The sequence below is a fragment of the Benincasa hispida genome, chromosome 6 (assembly GCF_009727055.1).
Source record: "Benincasa hispida cultivar B227 chromosome 6, ASM972705v1, whole genome shotgun sequence".
NCBI lineage: Eukaryota > Viridiplantae > Streptophyta > Magnoliopsida > Cucurbitales > Cucurbitaceae > Benincasa > Benincasa hispida.
This window is the reverse complement of record NC_052354.1, coordinates 22,287,432-22,313,229: the sequence shown is the minus strand read 5'-3', so window position 1 is coordinate 22,313,229 and position 25,798 is coordinate 22,287,432. Positions and strand designations below refer to the sequence as shown.

The 25,798-nt window shown below is 31.3% G+C and overlaps 1 protein-coding gene, 1 long non-coding RNA gene and 1 pseudogene across 2 annotated transcripts; 1 reads left to right on the top strand and 2 right to left on the bottom strand.

The window, feature by feature from the left end:
- Positions 1–460: 460 nt before the first annotated feature.
- Positions 461–1,712, bottom strand: LOC120080316. Its single transcript, XR_005482469.1, has 3 exons — positions 1,658–1,712; positions 1,340–1,445; positions 461–767 (listed from the first exon to the last, which is right to left on the bottom strand). It is a non-coding gene; the product is annotated as an uncharacterized LOC120080316 (long non-coding RNA).
- Positions 1,713–1,830: 118 nt separating this feature from the next.
- LOC120079157 lies at positions 1,831–18,953 on the bottom strand (annotated as a pseudogene).
- A 3,246-nt stretch (positions 18,954–22,199) lies between these two features.
- Positions 22,200–24,669, top strand: LOC120080198 (origin of replication complex subunit 6). Its single transcript, XM_039034773.1, has 10 exons — positions 22,200–22,510; positions 22,601–22,647; positions 22,755–22,859; positions 22,945–23,025; positions 23,253–23,364; positions 23,458–23,520; positions 23,596–23,683; positions 23,781–23,851; positions 24,118–24,214; positions 24,324–24,669. Exons 1-10 carry the CDS (start codon positions 22,391–22,393, stop codon positions 24,392–24,394), a joined length of 855 nt encoding a protein of 284 aa, XP_038890701.1. The 5' UTR covers positions 22,200–22,390; the 3' UTR covers positions 24,395–24,669.
- Positions 24,670–25,798: the final 1,129 nt, after the last annotated feature.

Here is a 25,798-nt window from a genome sequence, read left to right as displayed (position 1 = left end):
TAAACCACACATCCCTTCGTACCTATAAGTCAAAAGAAGAAATAAACAGAAACAACACACAGAGCACTAACCAGCAAAGTACAATTTTTTTCGTATCATCTCGTGGCCATTCGCTCGTACCATTTGTAAGTTTACATTTGAAAGTCAATTAGCTGTAAGCCTAACCCATCACTTGATTGGCCATTCTCTTTAGGAGTTCATAATGGAAGTCTAGATACTTGGTACCCCCTAATTATCAAATATGAATCTAAAAGATCTTAATGCATTTACCAACATGCATGTTTTTGAGATCTCAACTTATTTGCCTACTACCCAAGTGCTAAATATAATGTGTGTTATCATTAAATTATTAAACAGGAGCGTTGAACTAAAACAACAAAAGTTCAAGCACGAATAGAATCAGTACCCAAAGAAATGTGACTGCCCCTTGAATTGGCCGCCCATTATATGCACCTTAACTGACTCAACAATTTCAATTTTCATGGTTACATGAGAGTATCTGTTGCAGAGATTATTAGTTATTACTGAGACAAAATCTAGTCCTCAAAGAGAATAAACAACCCTAGGGTTGCATGTGGAGGTAAATGCCCTTCTTGACAAAGATTTCTATCTGGTAAAGCATGTGGAGATAAATTTCCTCAAGGTATCTATTTTAAGTAGTTTAAATAAAGCAGCTACCTTTTCTCCAATAATAGTAATATTTGGATGAGTTTGCAAAGCACACTCCAGTGTGATGTGAGAAGCAGCACGACCCATAAGCCGTCCAACTATGGATGTACACTGTTAATGCCATATGATAATACACTTGAAACTTGAGTGAGAAACAAAAAGGTATCAACATCACAACAATGGAAAAGTACAATCTCACATTAGGTAGATCACATAGAGAAGGTTAATAAAATTGAGCAGAGAGAAGTGCTCTGTTGTTTACAGATGAAGCAACGAGATGGTCTTTATATTCATATTATTTATTTATTTATAAATATATATTTTTAAAAAAGTGGACATATCTGAACTTAAAATACTGGTAACGTCAATAATTGAGTTATTGTGAAAATGTCAACACATCATAACTATTTTTAGTTTCAATTTCATTAAGCAAAATGCTTACAGTGATAATATTTTCCTATAGATCGAGCATCAACCATCACATTACCAATCATTTATGAATATATCTACATAAACATCAACAGAGCCTATTAAGAGTCTCATCTCATGAATGCGACATTCCATTTTTTCCTTGAATTCTTCAAGAAACTACTTCAACTTTGCAACAGTCACCAAAGTTGAGTCCAAACGAAATATGAATGCTAAAGTAGTTAAAAAGAGAAATGAGTACCTTGCAAGCAGAATCAAATCCAAAACTTGTGGGGACCTCTTTGCATTTGAGATCACCATCAATAGTTTTTGGGCAACCAATCACTCGGGTTTTCAAATTCTTACTCCTAATTTGAAAACAACAGAAAGAAGAGGAATATAGATAACAGAGTCTTGCACACAAAAAAACTGGTACCCTAGAGTAATTAATTACTCAACCTTATATTTTTGAAATAAAAATAACATATAATAGCTTATCCATATATGACAATGAGAGTGTGAAAGAGAGAGAGCAAAAAGGAGGGACGCAATAAACAAATTTCATAGTTCTGAAAAATACCTAAAGTTTTCAGTGAGGAGACAGGCATTTGTGTTGGAATCATCTCCACCAATTAAGCTTATGAGTAGTTTCTTCGGTTTGCTTAAACTGAAAATAGAACCGAATTGTCAATTAATGCCTTGACTACAACTAAGACGTCTCAAAATGAAAATTCTGGGAAGAAAGAGTTTCACCTAATCTGGAGTTTCAATCTTATCCCTCCCACTGCATTTCATATCAAAACCACCCTGATAAAAGAAAAATGCATTTAAATCAAGAATTGCATTCAAATGGCAATCACTTCGCATCAAGACTGCACCATATTCACACTAACAAATTCTAAAAGTGAAAGCTTTCTATCCCTTCAAGAAAATTAACCTGATGCGATATGGTAGATAAATTGTGCAGTCAGTTCTACATATTTACCATAAAAACTAAGTTTTGGTTGGGCTGATATTATAAGCCTATGGGCTTAAAAATGACAGTTTCATTGTTTTTTTCATTTTAATTTTTGCAGGTCCATTGTCTTGAACGTGTCGTAGCCGTGCCCATCAGTGTCATCCGTGTCGGGGCGTGCCTAAAAACCAAATAAAATAAGGCGTATTGGACACATGTCGGCGACGTGTCAGGACGTGGCATGTCGGACACATGTCCAACACCGACACTTGGCCACCTTAGGAGTGTCAGTGCTTTATAGATAAATAGAGGGAGTGGGTTGGGAAGAGGGTGTCAAATTTTGTGGAATTTCATTTGGTAAATTTGGGAGAGACTAGTCCTCTCGTAAGGCTAGGTTGTCATGTTAATTTTAATTATATACTATATAGCATATTTCCATATTTGAGTGTTCTTGAATTTTCTCATTCTTAAGAGCTCTAATTAGGAAGTATCCTAATAAATTGGTATCAATGCTCGTTCTTTCTTGGGAGTACTATTTTTTTCTTTTATTTTTCTTCTTGGGCAATGGGAGAACGAGAACCATGGACATGAAGGCGAGTGCCTAAAACGAACTGCTAATCGCAAATGTGATATGCAGATCGTAAGCGCATAACGACAAAGAGAAAAGTTCGGGAGGAGTAATTGCGAGAAACTTAAAGTGCAAAAATGGAATGACAATTTCAAGTTTGTAACAAATCTACAATTGACAAATCATTCTATATTTCAATTGATATAGTTCTAATGTCTCAGACCTGTGGAACTCTTTATGGTTCAATTGACGATGGAAACCAAACGGGGAAGATGAAGAAGTCCGAGGAGGAAAGACAAAAAGAAAATCTACCTACCCATAAGAAAAAGGTCGAGACAAGCAAAGAAAACTCACCGATGGACGTAAGGTCATGTTGAGGTGTGCGATTGCCTGACACATTTTGACAGAGATCACATTTTTTCATACATGTCAACCAAAGCATTTTCTACCACATTTCAAAATTTGCTCCAACTGCAATTGCCTGACAATGTATTTGCCAACCCATTCCTCAAATTAAGACTATTTGTAGCTACACTCAATAGTGTTGCAAAAGGAATTGCCTCCAGTCAAATCTAGTAAACTGTAATTTCCTTGAAAAGATCAAATGATTCTTTGAATTGCCCATTCCAAGCATAGCTTGTAATGACTATATTATATGATATTCCATCCAACTCTTGCAATCTTATAAAAAAGCTTCCGTGCCTCATCCACTTGGTCCTGCTTTGAGTAGAAATCTAAGTAATGCATTTCCCACAAACACGTTCCAAACGAAGTTGGTCTTGAGAACAAGACCGTGAAACTTGTTGTCCAAACTTTGTGTCATCTAGACCAACAACAGCACATAGGAGGGCTACAAACGTAAAATTTGATGGACAATTTCTTCTGAAGTATTGGCATCTTCAGAGCATTTCGAAGTGAAAAAACTTGATTCATAAGTAGAATGGAAGTGAAGGGAATAAGATTGAGCTTCGTTGAAGTTAGAGAATAAACGAAGGCAAATGGTAAATGGTTCCTCCCTCCTCCGTATGGAGACAGAGCGATGATCGGTGGCCTAGCGATGATCGGTAGGGTTTCAAAATTTTGGCCTTGTAATGGTTGAGTTTCTCCAAGACAATGCGCCAGAAGAAAGCCGATCCGAAACTCTGGCGATAAATCGTCACAAAGAGATCCATCACCGTTAACTTCAGTAACATTACAAGAGTGACGAACAAGATCAGTGACTTGGCGAGTTATGGCGTCATCATTGAAGGAGCAGAGTGCGGCGACGAAGGGAGTGACAATGAAGTGAGAATGGAAAGTGAGAAGGTTTGGAGGAATGAGAGAACTGGGAGAGTGCGTAGGAGACGTGAATTGTGGGAGAGAGGGGATCGGAGATGAGATTGGAGAAGCAGAGAAGGAAAATGGTTCCTCCTTCCTGTGTATGGAGGCATAAGCGATGATCGGTAAGCGCATGGAGCATCGTCTTCTTCCCTGCAAACATCTCTCGGACTAGGTTTTCGAAATTTTGGCCGTTTGGAATTTTACACTATGTATCTTGGCTGTAATAAATAACAAACGAATCCTATTTCAAATGGAAAACACTCTCCATTAAAGCTGGAAATAAATATATTTATCTTAAAAAAAAAAAATTAATTGGTATGGTAAAGAGTGAATCATGCTTTCGATTTTGACATGGCCAACATTGAATTCATATTCTATAATTTCTTCTTCTTTGTATAAAAAAAAAAAAAATCATATTCTCTAGTTGAATTCAAAATTAATATAGGTTAAATCACATTTTTTTCCATAGTTTCTTCTCCAATTTTTTCAAAGTACTTCAAATAAAAGTATGTAAGCATTTTAATTGCTCAAGTAGAAATTTTATTTTACATTGTAAAAGGTGATTTTTGGTCCGAAATTTTTTAAAAATTCAAATTTAAGATGGGTGTTTTGTTTGATTTCAATTTTCAAATAGACTTTTTTAAGTCTCCAAAAATTGAAGAAAATATTTAAGTATGAGTTTGTGCGAGACTTGAATTAATAAGTTGAGTTGATAAAAATTTTATGTGGAGTTAAAAATTTTGGAGTTAGTTTAGTTAGTAATTTATGTTAAGTTTTATCAAGTGAGGTATCTAGTGTAGCTTTTTATATCTTAAAAAAAGTATAATAGTTGTTGGTTATTTTTGTTTACTCAACATTTTAGTCAAACATTTGACTACACACATATTTTTTTTGAAATTTCAACACTCAATTGAATGTCAACTTAAAAACTTCAATATATTTTTCTAATTTCCTCTTGTAATCATTGGAGTGGGGTAGATAAAATAATATTGTTTCATACAAACAATAAAATTACAATATATTTCACATTAGTGATGTATACTCAAAATATGTACAAAAAATAACTACGTCATCAAGGAGTTTAAAATTTGATATAGCATCTTATGTCGAATTTTAGGTTAATTTATGCACGTGTGTTAATTGGTTTAAAGCATTTGTATGTTCCACTATTCATAAGCATAGCATAGAAAATTTTAACAACATTTTTTTTAAAAGCAAATGTAAATGTATTATCTACATTTTTCATATGAAATATGGAATATCACTTTTTTTTTGCTATCTTTGTAATATGGGGTTAAAAAAACAATAAAAATGCTAATGTTTCTTTAAACATGTCATTTGATTTTTTCTAACATAAAAAAAATGAATTAGGACTTATTGGGATTGTCTAAAAAAATAATTATTCAAAAATCATTTTTTATTTTCTCGTAAAATTTGTTACATTTTCCCAAAAGTATTTGTATTTTTTATATAAGTTTTGTTTTGTTCGACAGGTGCTTAATAAAGTAATTAATGTCAAACTATTATAAATCTTACTATGAAATACTATGATTTGAATTTTCAATTTGTATTTAAAAAACATATTCATTATTCGATGATAGAGATTTATTGTTGCCTACAAACCTCTATTAATCAAATAAATTTATAAATTATTGAAACTATACTCCTAATACTACGATTGCATAGCAACAATGGTAAGTCCAGATCGATCTGCAAGAAAGTGCTAGTATGAGTTTTACGTTAAGCTAATTAACTAATTAGAGGAAAAATGGGAGAGGACTTTGTTGGGATTGGTGCCCTATTTCGAATGAAAAAAGTAGAAATTCTATTTTACATTGTAAAAGGTGATTTTGATCAGAGCTTTTGAAATTCAAGTTTAAGATGGGTGTTTGTTTGATTTCAAGATTTCCAAATAGACCTTTTTAAGTCTAAAAAAATTGAGAAATTATTTAAGTATGAGTTTGGTGCGGAGGCTTGAATTAATAAGTTGAGTTGGTAAAAAATTTACGTGGAGTTAACAAATTTTGGAGTTGAGTTTAATTAGTAAGTCTATGTTTAGGCTGCAGAGTTAAGTGTGAAGCGAGTTCTCAAATGTTTCTTTGTAAAACAATTTCTTCCCTTAGTCTTCCAAAAGTAGTTCCCACAAACCAAGTCCTTGCCAAGAGAATAGCAGGGAAAGCTAAATGGTGGTGTTCTTGTTGATAGAAAGAGTATATCCATTCATGGGAGAAAATTGCTGAAGGATTTCTTGAAGAATTGGTCTTCAAAAGGTAAATTTTCTACATCTCTCATTTTTTACAAAATAGGAAAAGCACACTTAAATTTTTATTGCCTTCTCTATATTTGAAATTCTTAATCAAAATTAATGGCATGATGATCGATCGCTTCTACTAAAATTCGATTCTCTTCAAGCCTAACCTAAGGGATTTGTAGGTGTAATATCCTACCTTTTGTTTGTCAATTGAATCATTCTCTATATGACTAAAGCAAGTCCCACGACTTAGTATGACTGCTTCAAAATTAATGTGGCTGGAATTTTTGCAACTTTAAGGATGATACCTCGTTTCTTTCCTTCAAGTTTGAAACCACTATTATTTTCTTATTGGTCTATGTTGATGATATTGTTGTAACATTAAATGATCGTCATGTTATTACCAAGTTTACTGGTGAATTTAATTGATTATTTACGTTAAACGATATGGTAACTTGAGTTTCTTCCTTGGCTTTGACGTATACCGAACTACAGAAGGTTTATTATCCTTAGCCAGAGTAAATACATCGTTGATTTGTTGCATAAATTGAATTTCCAGTACCTTAAACCAGCCTCAAGTCTACTGTTGTTGGAAAATTTTCATCAGCTTATGATGGAGATCTTCTTCTTAATCCCACTGAGTATAAAAGTTTGATAGGTACACTCCAATATCTTACACATACACGATATGGATCTCGAGAAAACAACATAGTGTGGCTCGTCGAGTACAGAGTACAAATATAGAGCTTTAGCTCGAATTACAACATAGATTTGTTGGCTTGAATCCTTACTCACATAATTTGACCTTCGTCTTTCTTGCACATCCATCCTCTGGTATGATAACACGAGTGCCTTTTTCCTCGTCTGCCAATTAAATATTCATTTTATTTGTGATAAAGTTCTAGCACGTCAACTTGATGTTCGTTATGTATCCTCAGTTACTAACCGTTTGACCAAACCATTCTCTAAAGCAAAATTTGCGGAACTTCGTGGCAAACTCCGAGTGGTCATTTCACTCACTCGTTTGAGGAGGTATGTTAGGTTTGTTGTATAATTCATCCAATATTCTACCACTAACTGCTTGAAAATTTCCCTCTTTAATCATGGAATATGTTGAAATTTTGTTCGTTTCCTTATATATACAGTTGCTTTATATATGAGCCTATGTACAGGAAATAATATCATTCAACATTTTCACATTATTCTGGTTTTCTCTTTGTTTGTTTCTTAAAAAATGACATATGGGAACATGAAATGGAATCATGATGTTGAAATTTGTAGTGAGATTTATTACATGTTTTTGGTTGATTGTTCATGAAACTGCAATTAAATAGAGTGATTTTAAGAAGAGGTAGAGCTACGGTAACTTCCAAACCATTGGCCATGGAGAGAATAGTCATCATTCTTATAGTTGACTCGATGCCCACTCACCAAACTGAATTTGTAAAATCTGCACAAAATGGCAAGAGCCATTTTCATTTGTAGATATGCCGAGTCTTTCCCATGCAGATCTTGGTCCACCTGCATGCAAAACCATTATTCACCTTAAGTTTCATATTAAGGGTCCCGTTTGATAATCATTTCGTTTTTGTTTTTATTTTTTTAAAATTAACTTTTTTCTCTTTATTTCTTATAATGATTTGTATCTTTCTTGAGTACATTAGTTAAATTCTTAGCAAATTTCTAAAAATAAATACAAGTTTTTAAATTCTACTTTGTTAGTTTCAAAATTTTGGCTTAATTTTTTAAAACCATTGGTACAAATTAGAAGTGCTCAAAAACTGATGACCCAAAAAATCGATAAACCCAACCCATTCATGCGAATTTGGTTGTGTTATCAACTCATTTGGTTGGGTTGGTTCAATAAATAAAAATTTTTATGGGTTGGGTTGGTTTCATAGGTCACCTGATATAACCCAAACCAACCCGAACCAACCCGAATTTATTATTAACTTTACAAAAATATATTTTTTATTACTTAAAATACAATTATTTATACATAATATTGATTTAATTTTATTTAATTCAATATTTTTTTCTAATTTATTATTCAACAACTCTTAAAAGTAGTTTTTTTTGCACTTTATAATATAATTTTCACTATATAAATTGAAATTGAGATGTTTAATCTTAATTCAATATTAAAAAATAATTAAATTAGATTTTATATATTTACATTTTGCTTTTTTTAGAACAAAATTTAAATATAAAGATTTGATTAACCCAAATCAACCCAATTCAAATATTAAAATTACAACCGAACAATTGGGTTGGGTCTAAAAAGTCTTTCAACCCTACCATGAACACCCAACCATGAAACCCCTAGGTAAAATGTAATAACAATTAGAAAAATTGGAGGTGGAAGTAAGTCTATAGACTTAATTTTTAAAAACCAAAAATAGAAATCGAAATGGTTATAATCAGAACATTTAATTTCGTATGATTTTCTTTTTATTTTAATTATATATAATTGAATAATGGTATTCTCAAGAAAAAAATAAATAATAATGGAATCACCTGAAAAGCTGTGAACTTGAACGGAGATTCATTGTGGAAAATGCCTTGTTTAATGCCATCTTTCAGGTCAAAAGAAGTTGCAGTAGAACCCCAATTGTATTCCATTCTTCCCATTGAGTAAGGAACATAACTCACCATTCCTCAGCTTTTACCTTTGTCCCATCTGGCAATATGTCATCCTCCAAAATTCCCTTTGGATCCTAAACAACAATTAAAACCCATAAAATTGATGAAAACGGAATTTAGGTCACGTTTATCAAACCGTAATGAAAATTGGTATAATAGGAATGAGATTTCATTGACAGACGAATCATAATAGGCTGAATCGCAAATAACAATCGGATTGCTTTTGCGTTTACCTAGAATTATGAATCAGCTACATTTTATTGTTACCTGTTATCGATACTATTTGACCTTAACGGTAATAGTAATGTGTAATGGTAGCAGTAAAAGTAAGAAATAAATGTGGCAAATTTATAATTTTTATAATTGTTACAGTAACAATATCTGTAACGGTTACGATAATCGTAACGATAAAGTAGTGGGTTCTACGTAATTTTCAACTGCAATCAAGATTGAACATCTTTTATTCCTCAATAAGATTATAGATTTGATTAAGGTCGGCCCCAATCTCATTACGATTACGGAAAGCAGGTAAACAATAACAAATATATCAACTGGGTATTTTTATATTACCATTGATGGATTACTTTTCAACGGTGTAAATGACCTTACTTGTAATGATTTAACACTAGTAATAGTTTTGTACCTGAGGGACTGCAGGGTAAAGACGAAGTGTCTCAGTGATGATAGGCATGCAGATAATGTAATCGAGCAAGTGAATCATAATTAAGGAGTTCGAAAACTGCATTACTCTTTTCTCAAATAGATTGAAGATCAGTTGTTTGATATTGAAGCAATGAAATGTTGTCTTCTTTAGCTCTTTCTTCTTCGAAACTTTTGAGCTCTGAGTAAAGTTTGTCGGCTACATGAGAATGAGTCATTATCTATAAAATACCCATGAAGAGGTTGCAGCTGTTGTATCACGTCAGCAATCACGAAGTTAAGAACAACATCTCTTAAGCTTTTGTTTGTGAAGTTGTTGTTTGGGTCTTCGCCCAACTCAATAAATTGACAATATGTCATGTTTTATCTGTCAGCTTATAGCATAACATAAGTTAGTGAATTTCAAATTCTATATAATCTTCAAATTTTTATTTTCTAACAAAATAAGAAAAAAGCTCAAAGTAAATTGTAAAGACCCAATCAAATTGATTGGGTTTCATTATAACAACATTTTGTTCTAAATGTTTCTATCATTTACTATAAATTTCTTTCACATTGTTATAGTAAATATTTCCTATAAATTAGCATATTAGACTCCCTAGCTCTTGTAATTCTTTTGTGTAATATGTGTAATCTTGTAATCCTATTTGTAAACACAGTTCATTCAATAGGATCTATAATATTTGTAGATTTTATTGAATTGAAGTGTTGTGTTTACTAATAAGGTATTAGAGTACATATAAAAAAAATCACAAGAATGGAAAGTAGCCTAAAATGTAGAGATATTCTAACTTGGTGATTTATAGCACAAAATATATGGAAAACATCCAAAGGTGCAATTGAGAGAACACAACATTTTATCTAAACCTAGATCCCGTTGAGTTCACTTCTTACTAATGAATTCATTACTAAAGAATTTTTAAAATGGTATGTAGAAATTAAACAAATTTGTTTCGCATAGAAAAAATGAGAAAAATATTTTTTTGATCCATGAGATTTGAATAATAAGTGTCTGTTTCAAATTTGCCGTTTTAGTCTATAAGTTATAGAGAAAGTAGATTTAAAAGGTCCCTCTACAAATAGAACTATTAAATTTAAATAGAATATTGACCAAACAACTAATGTGTTAAATCACTTGGTATTTTCTTTTTCTCCCTTCTTTCTCCTTTGTCTCTTGTTCTCTCTCCTCCGTCTCCATTACCAAATCGATTGAAAATCCCAACTCTCTCTAGCCACACACATTTTTCGTTAAAAAACGAGTTTCTCCATCTTTTATTTTTCAGGATATTGATGCCATTTAGTCTGAATTATAGTTGTGTGTCGTTGACTTATATAATTTTCACTTAAAGCATAATAAATTGTTTTAGATGAGAAATAATAAACAAGTTAATGCTTATAAAACCATATAAAAAACATAATTTAGAGTTAGAAAATAAATCACGCACGTTGATGAAGGAATAATTTCGTCAAGTAATGATTACCGGTGACAGCAACAGCAAATAAGAGCCTCGCGACTATGAAGACGCCTTTGACAATTACATTTTGAATGAACGTCATTTTTTTAAAGGAGGGTGTTTAAAATTAGTGCAATCTTTAATTTGTAAGTAGTTTAAATTATTTTTTTAAACTGAAGTTAGTGGTTTTAATTTTAGGTAGTGTCTTTTAAATTGGAGGGAAGTGACTTAATGATTTAGTAGGAATGACGGAAGGAGAATGTAGTTGATAGTTTCCAAATAAGTTATCTTAATCCATCTAACCTCGCTTGTTTAGAATGATTAATAAGTTTAAATGTCTTTATTTGTAGGACTTCAAGCATTACTAGTATTCTAGAACATTATGAGCAGTTCTCTATTAGGAATTTAGAGGAGCATTTGGGACTTCAAAGGAGAAGAAATGACGAAAATGCCCCTAAGGCACTACCGACAAAGACAGAAGATGGGTTGGCACTACGAGACTGTCGCAAATTTGGAGCTACGAAAACTTAGCCCATTGAGATGCAGCGTCATAGCATTGTCAACGAGTCTATAAAAGCATTTAATTCATTTTTAGGGTTTAGAGAGAAGAGTTACTAGGCGATTTTGGGAGCTCTAAGCCCAATTGTGGATATTCTTGATTACCCATGAGATTTCTTTAGATTTTTCTTTGTAATGAAGATTATGGCATCGGGATTTGAGATTCAATGACCGGCTAGGCCCTAAACATCAATTTTGAGGTTTGTTGGGAATTTATTTGTGGATTTAATGAGATTTTGATGGAATCTATAGGTTTTTTTTTTTTTTTTTTATCTCATCATGTTTTCTACTCCTTGTTTGAATTCATGTGCAATGTATGTTCAATTGATGTGACAGATTAGTCATCTCAAAGTGTAGGTTGTGTATGCTTGCCATGTGTACTAGGTTTCGTAATGAAAGCATGCTTAATTTGAGTAGTAAATAAGTGGAGTTATAGTTATGGTTCAATCTCTAGCATAACCAAGGTCCCTATAATAATGAAAGATAACAAAACCTTAGGAATAGAAAGACATTAGGTTTGACCAATTTAATTTAATGGTCTAATCAATCAAAGAGTAATGCAATTAACTAGTAGTGTGACGGTTATTTAGTTAATTTAGAATTTTGACATTGCATTACAATTCGATTTGCTATTAAAGGAGTCTGATTAGCATTACCAAATTACTTGATTAGGCTTGTTAATTAGATAACCCAATAACCCAATTACTATGATAAATCGATGAATTAATCCATAAATAGCCCAACGATCTCTTAATCGGCAAAGATAATCTCGAGCTATCCCCTTCTCTCTCTCTCCAATCTATCTTATTTTTCGCACTTTAATGTTCTACAATTTAGTATATCCTGTCAAATGCTCCTCCTCTTTTACTATTTTCCTTAATAAATTTACTTTAGAGAGATTTTATCTTAGGTTGTGGTTCGACCCGATCATGCCACTTTTAATACTCAATAGTATAGGTTGGCTAGATCGATAATTATAAATATTATTTTATTGTAAGCACCCTTGAAAAGTCCTTATCGTTTGTAGTTCTTATCTTTCCTATAAATACTTATAATGTTCCCACTTTAATGAAAACATAACTCAATTAAAGCATTTGATCCACTGTGTAATATATATTTTTGTTTGCATCTTTCGTTCTCTTTGTTTATTATTGTTCTTTACGTGGTATTAGAGTGCTCGGATTCTTGATTTTGTGCTTGAGTTTAAATACTCAGTGGAGATGAACGATGGAAACAATATTTGTGTAGTCAACTTATCAACGATAATTATAGCTATTGGAGGCTATGTATGGAAACTTTTTCACAAGGACAAGATTTGTGAGATACTGTTTCTTGTGATAATCCATTTCCATAAGATACTTTGGAGAATGCTGAGACACGAAAGAAAGATGAGGAAGTGGAAGGTCAAGTGTGGCAAAACATTATTTGCTTTTCAAAATTCTATTGGTAAGCTATATATCGAATATATTCATGATGAGAATTCTTCAAAGAAAGTGTGAGACACACTTGAAATTTTGTTCACTCAAAAGAATACGACAAAATTGGAGTATTTGGAGAATGAACTTGCCACAACGGCTCAAGGTAATTTTTCAATTTTAGAATATTTTCTAAAAGTTATGATTTTGTGTTTTGAATTTCATAATTGAACAAAGAGAAGCCTATTAGTGATGTTTATTTGCATCTTTATATTATTTGTGGATTGTGAAATGAGTTTATGTTGTTTATTTCATCGATACAAGTTGGGTAAATCAACCTTCTATCGTTGAATTGGAAAACTTGCTTTCAAAAGCATTAATGAAACAAATACTTGGCAACAACAAGCAAACTTATTCCGTTAATGAAGAAGGGCATGTTAATATTGAGAATGTTGCATCGAATTTTGCTGTTGTTTCTCTTGAAGATGTTTATTATGTTCCAGATTTAAAGAAGAATTTGGTTTCTGTCTCTCGGATTACCAACTCTAGATAGTATATTCTTTTTGGTCTAAATGTTCTAAAAATGATTTTCAACGGTAAGAAATTAAATGTGCTATTTTTCTAACTGGAAAAAGGAAAGAATCTCTCTATTCTTGTCTGTAAATGATTCATATGTTGAAAAGACGAGTCATAATTATGGTGCAACACTTTAGCTTGCTCAATTGAGTAATAGTGGTTACCAGTCGTTGGAAAGAATTTCTATGAAGAAGTTTCTTAATGGTATCCTTTCTTTAAGGAAATACATCATGGTGTGATTTATCCTGGTTGTCAATTTGGATTCGCATCATCTTCCTTTTTCAAATTCAAATAACAAATCTATTAGTGTATTGTAGTTAGTTCATTCAAATTTGATGAGACCAACTAGAAGACCTAACTATTCTGGTTGTTATGCTATGGTCATTATAGACTCAGGATTTAGACTAGGATGCGGAATCCGGATTCGATACCTGATGATCTTTACGTTTGCCTGTATTCCCTATGACCTAGCAATGTCATCCTTGCTTGTCTTGATGCTTCTAAGAGTGAAAGTCACCCCACAAACCAACACAGGTCCTTTCAACATGTTTTGTCCTCACTATGCTAAGAAAATTAGCACACTTAATTTTGGAGCTCTTATAATCGAGTCACTGAAAAAGAATCGCACCTTGTTGGTATAGGTGGTAACTTTGAATTAAGCCTTTCTTAACCATACTTCCATGTCCTTAAGATTCTTTTCATTCAAATGTGATATCGGCTCATTCATGTCCTCTTCCTAGACTCGGAGCGACAGGGTTGGATCTATCTCTTTTTTAGGTACTATATCATCAAAGACCTAATGTGAGTTATCTTCAAATTTTTTGGTCAATTTGTTATGTTTCATGTTTCAAAGAGTAAACGTCTTAAATTAGATCCAAAGACAAAACGTTGTCTTTTTGTTGGATATGATACCCATAGGAAAGGATGGAAATGTGTGGATCCAAAAAAAATGGAAGTTTTTGTTTCTTGAGATGTGATGTTTGACGAGGTTTCATCATATCAAATGGATGCAAATTCAAAGAAAGGCGATGTTGTTCGCTTGTTGTATTTCTTTACTGATGATGTATCAAATGAAAAAGAGCATTAATGTTAATCTTGGAGAGAATGTTGAGGTAAGGTACTGAAAATGTTGTTTGTAAGTCTTCTAGACAAAGAACACAATCTAATTATTTATCTGATTATGAGGTACAACTAAATAATACTTTGTTTTTTAATGGGTGATTTTTGTAAAGATGAACCTCATCAATCTCATAATGAAGTTAGAGACATTCTTGAATAGAGAAGAGCAATTCATAAGTATAATTGGTGTTGTTAGACTGTAAGTTTACACTAAGGAGAAATGTTGAAAATTAGTGAGTAATCTAATAGCTTATTGAGAATGATAGAGGAGATTTTCAAGATGTGGTAGAAGTTAGTGCATTGGTTGTTAGATTTTATTTATCTATAAATCCTTATAATGTTTACCCTTCAATGAAAACAAATTCAATTGCAGTATTTGATGCTCCGTGCAATATGTTTTTGTTTCCATCTTTTGTTCTTTTCGTTGGTAGTTTTTGTAAGTCAAACTCGAATTGTTGTAATACATATTGATGTGTAGAAACCCATTATCCGGTAGAATTGATTAAATGGGGTTTTCTATTGAGATTTCTTCATCGTTCTGGAAGAGAGAACAATAAGGAAGGGAGAAAGAGGTGAGAAGGAAAATAGATGAGTAAAATATTGAAAATTATATGATTTTTCAAGTATCTTATCACATCATTTTCTATTTAAATTTAGTGGTTTTATTTGTAGAAGAACCTTACAAACTTATTTTTAGAAACCAGAAGATTAAAATAACTAATTTAAGATAAAGAGTGACTAAATGCTCCAAACCTTAGAAAACTCTTTTCTAGATTGTAATATTTTTAAAATCTCAGCCAAGGTCATAAAAGTAAAATATTAAAAAATATATATCAATAAGCCACCGTTATATTTGAAGACCAAAAAGCAAAAACAAAATTACTATATAACATATAGTTATAATATTTCATCAAATTTAAATGATTGCCAATGGATCTAATTCCATACTCTTGTCAACTATTGTATTCATCCAACTTCATTATCAAGAAAATAACAACCACAATAATAGTAGTTGAAACTTATTTATAGACGATTTAAGTTACGAGTTTAATTTTTAAACTCTTAGGTTTTTATCTATTTAAATCTTAGATAACTTTTAAAATTATCGAATAGACTAGTTTATAAACTTCATTAAGATTCTAAATTTTCAATTAGGAGTCTAATAAGCTTCACCCATTTGACCCTTTTTTCAAGGGAGATTTTCAAAAATAAAAAATAAAAAATCTATTTATACGAAATAGTAAAATTTTAGTCTTATTTGATAGAGACTGACAGAAGTCTATCAATGTCTATTAGTGATAAAAACTGATAGAAATCTATCAATGTCTATCAGTGATAAAAACGGATAGAAGTCCATCAATGTCTATCCGTTTTTTTTTCCTTATTTATGTAAATAGTTTTGACATTTTTTTTTGTTGGTGATAATTTTCCTTCTTTAAAAATTGAATTTTGTATCTAGTTAATTTATCATTTGATAAACAAGCAATTGTAAAAATAAATATACTAAAAGTAAAGGGTAGTAAAGTAGGAGCATGATAAAGTTAAATGACCTTATTGGCATCTTTGCTTGTGGTTTGAGCTTCTTGGATCTCTTTTTTTCTTGTGGCAATGACAGAATAGGTGAAGTCATCAATGATTTTGATGGATTTATCGAGAAGAGCTTCAGATCCCAAATTCAGAAATCTTTTAACTTTCCATAAAGGATCAATGAAAGCGAAGGGTGACTATCATGTTGGCTGTGTCAAAGCCTTAGCAAAGCTATTTTCTGGCAAATTTGGAGCCAATGATCCAATTTCAACACCCAAATCCCACTTTGCATATGGAGTCCAAAGTCATTTCTCATCAACAATTCCTACACCCAATTTAAAATATATTAATATATATATATTAATGAAAAACTATTAAAAATATTAACAGATAATAGAAAAATATCACTATCTACCATACAGATAAACATAGATAGTAGTCAATTACAGTTTATTACAGATAGATAGTAAATTTTTACTATATTTATAAATATTTTTGTTTATTTTTATATATTTGAAAATTAATCTTAAAAAAGTGGTTAACATCTTTTTTTATTTTTTTATTTATTTTTTTAACTATTTTGTCCCAATTATAATTTCATAATCTTGAATATTCCCCTTGTCCACTAACATACATTTAAGTGTTTATTATTATTTTAATTATTATATTATTTATTAATGTTTTTAGTATTCAACTTGCCATTCAATTTTATTAAGTAGTTATATTTTCTTGCATCGTTTTTTTCCTTTTTTTATACACTTTGATTGATTAACATGAAATATTGAAGTTAAATTTTGAGTTTGGAAGAATGTTACACATTTAACTTGGAGATTTGAATATTATTTTAATTTATACTTGACTCTAAAATCAAGTTAAATCAAATAAATTTAAAGACCAAAACAAACAAGTTGTTAAAATTCAACTTTATAATATCTAAATTTGGAAAAATAAATATATTCCAATACGTATGTTAATAAAGTTCTAAGTAAAAACATAAAGGATTATATATATATATATATATATCCCATTTCATAATTTCTTAGTTAATTCAAAAACAAAAACACATTTTTTAAAATTACTTCTTTAAGTTTTCAAATTTTAGATTAGTTTTTGAAAAGATTGGCAAAAGATTGATAACAAAACAAGAAATTTAAGGATGAAAAAGTGTTAGTACAATTCATTTTCAAAAACAAAAACAAAAAACTAAATGGTTAGTAAACGGGTAACGTGACCTTATTTAGTTGGTACTAAAAGTTTCAATATATAACCTTGTATTTGCTGTAATTGAAAAAAGGAAAGAAAAAAGGGGTTGATAAAGTCACCTGCATGTCAAGTTGTTGGTTGTGTAAAGAGGCTCGTGTTAAAATAGTTGATAGCTTGAGACTGTACTCTCTAAAAACTAAGGTACTGAAATCCCTCAAATTCTTGGATGCAAATTCGAAGCTCGCAGTTTTCCTTTGTTTCCTCCACAGCACTCCATCTACGTTGAAGATCCCATCTCCAAGAAGCACTTCCATGTATGAATGATACACATCACCCTTCAATAATAATTATCACCAAAATTACTTTCTCAGATATTTTCTTTCTTTTTTTAAAAAAAAAAAGAAAGAAAGAAAGAATTGATTGTTCGTAATTAAATATGAAATTTTGATACCATGTTAAATGTTGTTTTGATTGTTCGTAATTAATGAGCTGAGTTTTAGGGAGAAATACAGTTTTAATCCCTAAATTTCGGAAGGTATACACTTTTAATCCTTCGATTAGTTTAAAGTTTGATTTCAATTTAGACCTTAAGTTTTCAAATGTTACAATTTTACCCTTGAGATTTTAGTTTTGTTTCAATTTAGTCTCTAGATTTCAAGATTTACACTCTTGACATTAAATTTTAACTAAAAAATTATTACCTTTTTATTGATTAATTTAAAATAATTATAAATAATTAATTTCCATTCATAACTAGTAAAATTAATTTTAAAATTTCACTTCATAGTTATTTTCAATTAATACATATTAGCATCAAAGACTGAAAATGAGTATTGAGTGAAAAATCGATATTAAAATTAGATGTATAAATCTTGAAACCTATAGTCCAAATTGAAATAAAATTCAAACTCCAGGATAAAATTATAATATTTTGAAACCTAAGAGCTAAATTGAAATCAAACTCAAAATTTAAGAACGTAAGTTTAATATTTTGAAATCTAGTTACCAAATAAAACTAAAAAAGAAAAAAAAAGTACATGTATATTAAAAAATAATAATAATACTAGAATGCATCTTATGCATCTCACTCTCATCACACACGCACACAGAGAATTAAAACATTTTGAAAAATAAGTAAAGTGAATTTGTCATTTGAGTATAAAATTAGACAATTTAGTGGGATGCGTAAAAATAAGTGTAGCTCAAGAAGCATTTAAGTATTATTTATTTCAAATAGGAAAAGAAAGATCAAACCCACCCAAAAGGAAAGTAGGGAATAATTGGGGAAGGGCAATTGTACCTTTGGATAATTAGCAAAGTTGGTCTTGAGAATGTGCTGAACATTAGCAGGGTCAGCAATGTAAGTATAAGTAGTGAAAGGCATAGGAACAACAACAGTTTTGGAGAGATTAAGGTAACCCAAAATCCAGTCATGCATTCTGTGGTAATTTTGAAACTGTTCGATTGCTGCTCCTACGAGTGGCCATGTTTTAGGACCTGTCGTCTTCTTCCTTTGGTTCCATCTATGAACAATCATCCATGTCCAGATCAAGCATGTTATCATCCCCAACACTACTCCACTTCTTGTTAAATTGTACCATTGATCTTCTGAATTTGAATTTGCCATTTTTAGCCTTGAAAACATTGTATTATGGCCGGATCGGAGCTCTTTATCTCTATATATATTAATTAATAACCCTTAACCTTGGAATTAGTTGCATTTTAAAAAACACAACAATCTTTATGCTTCACTACATAATTAAACATCCACTTTTTGTGTGTTCTACCTAACCATTATATTTTGTTTTACTTACCCAATACATTCACCTAACTTCTTCCATCACTCCTTTAAATCTTAAGATTACTTAATTATTTCCAAAATGTAATTTCGCTACTTAACTATTAACTGGATTGATATGCCTCCTAAATTTATCACATGATTTTTAGGGTATGTTTGGGAGTGTTTTTAGAAACAGTGTGATTTTAACCAAATTGATTTATGTGATAAATTAATCATACTAGTATTTTGCTCCATATTTGTACAAATAATTTGGGGGTGGTTCATCTTATTCAGATATTTATGATCAAGAAATATTGGATTCTCTTTCGGGTAGGCCTTGAAATGAGAAAGAAGGCCAGAATGCCAACCAACCTCTATTATTGAATTCACCCAACCTGATAGTACCCCATTTTTAGAACGTCGAGTGTCAAAATCATTGAATGAATTTTAATTTAAAAAATACTTTTAAATTATTAGTATTTATTTTCAAAGGTAGTTCTAGAATCATCCAATTACTAAAACAAATATTACATTTAAGATTGAAAAAATTCTCAAAGAGAATTATATTGAGATAAATAAAAGTTAAGCGAGAAAGATAAGGAGAGAGAAAAAAATTTCAAAGATAAAACATGTTGAGGGTACTATAGATATTATAATATTAAATAGATGTTCATTGCTTAGTGTTCCAAAATCATGTGTCACCATTCATGTTCTTCATATGCTTTGTAATTATTCATGTTTGTTGTCCATGTAAGTCAATATCGTACTTGCCACTTTGCCTATAAATAGTGACATTTGGTGGATCTTAAAATCACACATACAATGGTGAGAATTCCATTTCCACTAATTTTCATATTATATAATTTTATAATCGTAGTTATTTTATTTTATATTATATTATATATATTTAATATTATTATATAAATATATTATTGTATTATATTTTCTCCATATCAGTGTTCCCGTTGTGCTCCTCGAATTCACAACACGTTATCAATACGAGCTTCTATCGTTTTTCCAACTAAAGGTAGGTCCTAAAGGTATGTTGATTTTTTCCTATTCGTTATAATTAATAAATTTAATGTTATTTTGCATATTCGATATCTATTAAATTTCTAACATAACTACAATATTTTGTGATAGTGCTGTCATGAAAAATCTTACAAAATTAGTATTTGTTGCCCTTGATATTAACGACAATAATTGTTTGTCATGGATACTTCATACCAAAATCCACCTAGATGCCATGAATCTTGGGGATATTGGGAATTTCCTATACTCGCAGTTTGTAAATTTTGTGTTAAACATTCTATTTATCAATAAAATATAATGAGTATGTTATTCAATGAAGTCGTTGATATTGCATTCTATTATGAAAATCCAATAAACATATATGGCTATAGTATGAATATTTCAACTTTATGTGATGACATAAACAGGATCAAATTAATAGTATGTAACCTAAATGGTCTATAAGTATATGGATGAAACTGGGTATCTCATCCTGGTAACACTGTTGGATGTGGCTCGTTTTGTATAGGTAATACAAATGATGTGATCCACAAATCATTCATGTAGAAACATGTGAGTGAGACATCCTATGCGATGAGTTTGCATAAAGACTGAACCACAAAACAGTCACTTTTTCTTTATAACAACAGTTTACTATTAAAACTGACTATTTCAAACTAAAATGACCTAAGATAACACGATCTTAATCCTGAGCTGACTATAAACTCCTGTTTATTTCGGGATTATCCTTTGATCTGCATATGTGAGAGTAGTCCAACAACACTATTCAATAAGCCTTCTATTTTGGGATAAGACCAGTTAAATAGCTAGGGACATAGCTATGCTTAGGGTTAGCATATAGGTTGTTCTCTTAAGCGTTGATACCTAATCTTGAACAACGGGGCCCCGCCCTCTCTTGGTATAGAGGGATATGATTTATAAATGATGTTACAAATCAGTTGTTCGATAGATGGTCAATGAGAGCTTAAGGTGCAAGATGTATTTATAGGGGTAAAACGGTAATTTTGACCCAGTTGTAAATACGAATGACCTGTTAATGATGTGCAACTATCGAGCCATAGTGGTGTGCCTTGATAGTTAACGAATAGTAATTAATTCGATTTAAAGAGTTTAACAAATTAGTTACAAATCGTTGGAACTTATGATCTGCAGGTCCATTAGGTCCCTCTATTGGCTCATAAATTGGAATAACAAATTGAGTATTAAATTAGATGAATTTTGAAATTAGGGTTATGAATTTGAAATGTTCAAAATCAATTATTAGGGTTTTCAACTTATTGTATTTGATACAATTTAAAAACGTTAAATTTAGATGAAATTAAACAAAATTGGAGAATCAATTAATATTTAAATTATGATTTAAATATGAAATTGATTCATATTGGTGGAATTGATGTTTTATTGATTTAATATTAAATTAATATTATTTTAATTAAAAATATTTAGTTAAAATAAAAGTAGTTTTATATAAATTAATTAATTTTGAATTAATCTATAAAACTAATTTTAAATAAAATAGTTTTATTTAAAATAAAAAATTAAAATTAAAATCAATCTTGAGAACGTAATTCACTTGAGGTATGAAAGGTGATAAATTCGATTTCATTTTAAAATTACATAGGACCTACTAGCAATAGCATTACCTTCATAATTATAAATATTGTTATTGTTAGTATGAGAAATATAAATTTATCACAGTTACCATTTGACCCTAAGCAGTAATGATAATACTAACGATAACGTTAAATGTGAAAAGATTCATAATTTTAAGTAAATGTGTTAAAAAATAACCTAATTAACGTTCACAATTGTAGCTAATTATGATTGATTTATAAATAGAATATTACATCAAATTTTATTATAGATGGGTAAAAAATGGTCTATATTCACAAAATATTCATATTTTAAAGTTGCACTTATATTTCGTAATCTACTAAAATTTTCCATAAACTTAATAATTATCCATTTTTGTCTCACGGAAAAAGAAAAACAATTCACATCAAAGAAAAACAAAAAACAAAACACATAATAAAAGTGACCCAGCCGCGTAATCAAAAAAGGGAAATTTTGGGTTGGCGCCAAACTTCTTCCCCGTAATCGTCCTCAGCGACTGCGCGCGAAAACCCTGAAAATGTTTTCCTCCTCCCGCCATTTGCCCTTCATTTATCTTCAACCTTCTTCCTCATTTCCACTCCATCCCATTCCTACGCCCCGAAGAATCCCTTTCCTCCTTTTCTTCAATTTCCCCCCACATGGATCTCCAGAACATTGCCAGGAAGCTCGATCTTGTCGATTCTGAAACCCTCATCCGAAAAGCCGGGGAGTTTCGTCGCCTCTCCGATCTCCATTTCAATTCTTCCGTTATTGGCGTTGTAAGCTTTCGTCTTTTTCATTTCTTCTGTGATCGGTTCTTGTTCAAGTTTGCATTTAATTTGACCCTCGTTCTCGGTTTTGGTTTTCAGGGTGAGGTTTGCAAGGCCATAATCTGTTTGGAAATCGCCGCTACAAGGTAGGGTCTAATTTGAATGTGTGATTGAACTTTGTTTCATTTGGATTTCTAATTTGTAATTCCACTGGTATTTGGATTTTGATGAAAATTGAGGCATTTTATCGCAGATTAGGGATTTTATTTGATAGATCCAGTGCAATCAAGTTAACTGGGATGTCGGAAAAAGCGTACACCAGATCTTTCAATTTGTTGCAGAATGGTCTTGGTTTCAAGTGCGTTTTTCGTACTCTACATTTCTGTTTTTGTGACTCTTTATTTATATTTGCGTATCTTTATTGAACTCCTCTGATGTTGCAGAAGTAGGCTCGATATCAGAGAATTGGCAGTGCAGTTTGGGTGCGTTAGGCTTGTTACTTCAGTCCAGAAGGGCTTATCTCTGTAAGATCTCTTTAATTGAAACTTTTCATTTCAGTTTCTTTCACATTTCTTCTCAAATCTTATTTTTATCGGAATTATGAAGTATGCATAAAGCAGTATTCTTGCTCATATGTTTATCAATGGCAATGGATTTTTGTCGCCTCTATCAATTATGTTGATCTGTAATCTAAAATGTCTTTTAAAAATTGATCAGCTCATATCATGACATTTAGTTTTATTTGTTTTAGATACAAGGATCGGTTTGTTGCGTCATTGCCAGCTTCTCGACGAGCTAATGCTGACTTCTCCCGATCAGTATTTACGGCTGCAGCCTTTTACTTGTGTGCAAAAAAGCACAAGGTACCTCATCATACATCCATTTCTTTTTCAGTTTGCCAACATGGATATATGCTTATCCATCAATTCCTACTGGAAATGCTTTGTTCATAACAGCTCAAGGTTGACAAAGTTAAGCTCATTGAACTCAGTGGCACATCTGAATCCGAATTTTCATGTGTAAGGAGCTTATTCCTTTCTGTTAATTTGTGTATAGAAATTGAGACAATTATTAACCAATTGTTGAAACTTCAGGTTGCTACTTCTATGAAGGACTTATGCTTTGATGTGTTTGGGATTTCAAGTGAAAAGAAAGATCCCAGGGATGCCAAAGGGAACAGAGGTATGTGTCTCTCATGGCCTTTATTTTCCCCATTTTCCCACTTTGTTGGCTTATCTTATTTATGGATTTTGCTCTCTTAATGATTGGATTGCAACAGACCTGTTGGATGCATTGCCAGAGAAAAGGAAACTCGAGGATGGTGGCTATTTATCTGATGATGGTGAAGAGGTATCAAGTAGCTGCATCCCCATTACTAGAATTTCATGAAAGAACTCTATTAGTTGTTCATGTTCCCATTTTTCATATTCAAAGTTGCCATGCTTAGCATTTTTGCCGAAATTGAGAGTGTCATGACGAGTTGTTTTTCAATACCATGTTTCAAGCCTTTACTGTTGTTTCTAAATGTTCTTTGCCTCAATGTTTTTTCTTTTTCAATTCATGCTTAATATAGCCTTGCATCTTGTATTGACTATTAATGTGCCATTCATTTCTAGTTTCCAACCTCGAAACGACGAAAACCAATGGCTGAAGATGCATATAATAAGTGGAAATCCTCTGTCATTGCTTCCAATAATCTGAACAAGAGAAAAGGTCTTTTAAAAGTGTTTCATTTTCTTTTGTTCAACTTTCTGGTTTCGATGTTAACTAAAAAGTAGTTCGTTAACATGGCATCTAACTGTTATTATACTATTTTTTTCAGTTCTTGGCAAGCGAACCAGACAAAGTTCCCTTGACTTTTTTAAGGAAATTAAAGAAACGGATGTTAAATAGGAGATGATCAAATCTTTGTGTGCCACATTAGAGAGGATTTTCACTAAGGGAGAGAAGTGGATGGTTGAACCCCTTTTTCTATCAGATCGATTTCCCTAAGTTGAGCATTTGAGCTTCTGGATAAGGAGGATAACATTTATAAAGTGTATTTTTTTTTTTATTAATAATTAACTTGTTTATACTTCCTGAACCAAGTTATAGAAATTGTAATTAGTGTTACTATTCATTTTACAAACAGAAGTTGAAGATATTGTTCAATTTTTAATATCAATGTTGAATCCTCTTACTTATAGATACATCTATATATATGTACAAAAATTTTAATCTTGAATAAAAATAAAGTATTTATTTAAGATACAATAACAGGAATAAAAGGGAAAAGGAGTAATTTCAACTGCCAGACTACGAGTCATATGATAGGTTTTCTGTCAATTATGAGTTATATAATTTGATTGAGTCTTTCCATAAGTAAAAAAGGCAGGAGAGAAGCTGATAAGTGTCATTTGTCCAAAATGCAAGGCAGAAATATACATTCAAGTTTCAATTATCGGAAACTTTCAGTACTTGCCATAATTTTTCCTCCATAAACAACATCATTCTTTGTTGTGTGCCAATCGGTTAATAGGAGTTGTGGATGAAAAAGTAAATACTTGTTTGGCTAAGTGTGGAGATTAATCTATAGGGTAGATATCAAGTAGTAAGTTTATTGGTCATAAAGTCATAATGTCAAAGTATTGCAGATTGATCGAAGGGTTGGTAGTAAAACCATAATCCCTAAGTATAGAGGTTGATTCATAGGGATGACCATAGAGCTTGAGGAGGTGGACCCTATGAAGGTAAAAATTATGTATAAGTGGGGTACTTTGGCACATACTTGGGTCACTAGTGATAGTGAAATAAATCCAACAATTTACAATAGTTAGTAACAATTTGACTCATGACCGCAAATAACCTTTACGAAATTCATTTATATATTTGAGGACTCGTGACATTTGAGGTACATTGAAATTCGTCCTAAATTCTTTATTTCTCTAGCTCTCTAGACGATAACTGACTTGATCGTTTAGAGAGTTGGTAGCCAAGCACCACACCTCTATGAGTTTTTCTTACTTTTATGTAGGGCGGTTGTTCGTTTTCTCTTGAAAATTATAAATTCACGTTGGTACCAAATTTTGGTATCAACAAGAGCATTGAATTTATAAAGTTAGAGATCTTTTTAGGATTCTTCCAAATACTCACAAATATTAAATTCAACAAATGATTCTAACCAAAAATTTAGTTAGAATGATGAATAACTCTTTAAATCAAACTTAGAATCTATGATGGTCGCTCTTCGATTTCAAGATGACTCACTCCATAATTAGAATGATCAAAGCTAATCCAATGAATTAGTTTAACTTCAAA

What these genes read in the sequence shown, in the direction of transcription:
- LOC120080198 (XM_039034773.1), top strand. Translation starts at nt 22,391, where the DNA reads ATGGATCTCCAGAACATTGCCAGGAAGCTCGATCTTGTCGATTCTGAA. An exon ending in CTGAATCCGAATTTTCATGT is followed by an intron (nt 23,521 to 23,595) that starts GTAAGGAGCTTA and finishes TTGAAACTTCAG; the next exon opens with GTTGCTACTTCTATGAAGGA. An exon ending in TAATCTGAACAAGAGAAAAG is followed by an intron (nt 24,215 to 24,323) that starts GTCTTTTAAAAG and finishes TATTTTTTTCAG; the next exon opens with TTCTTGGCAAGCGAACCAGA.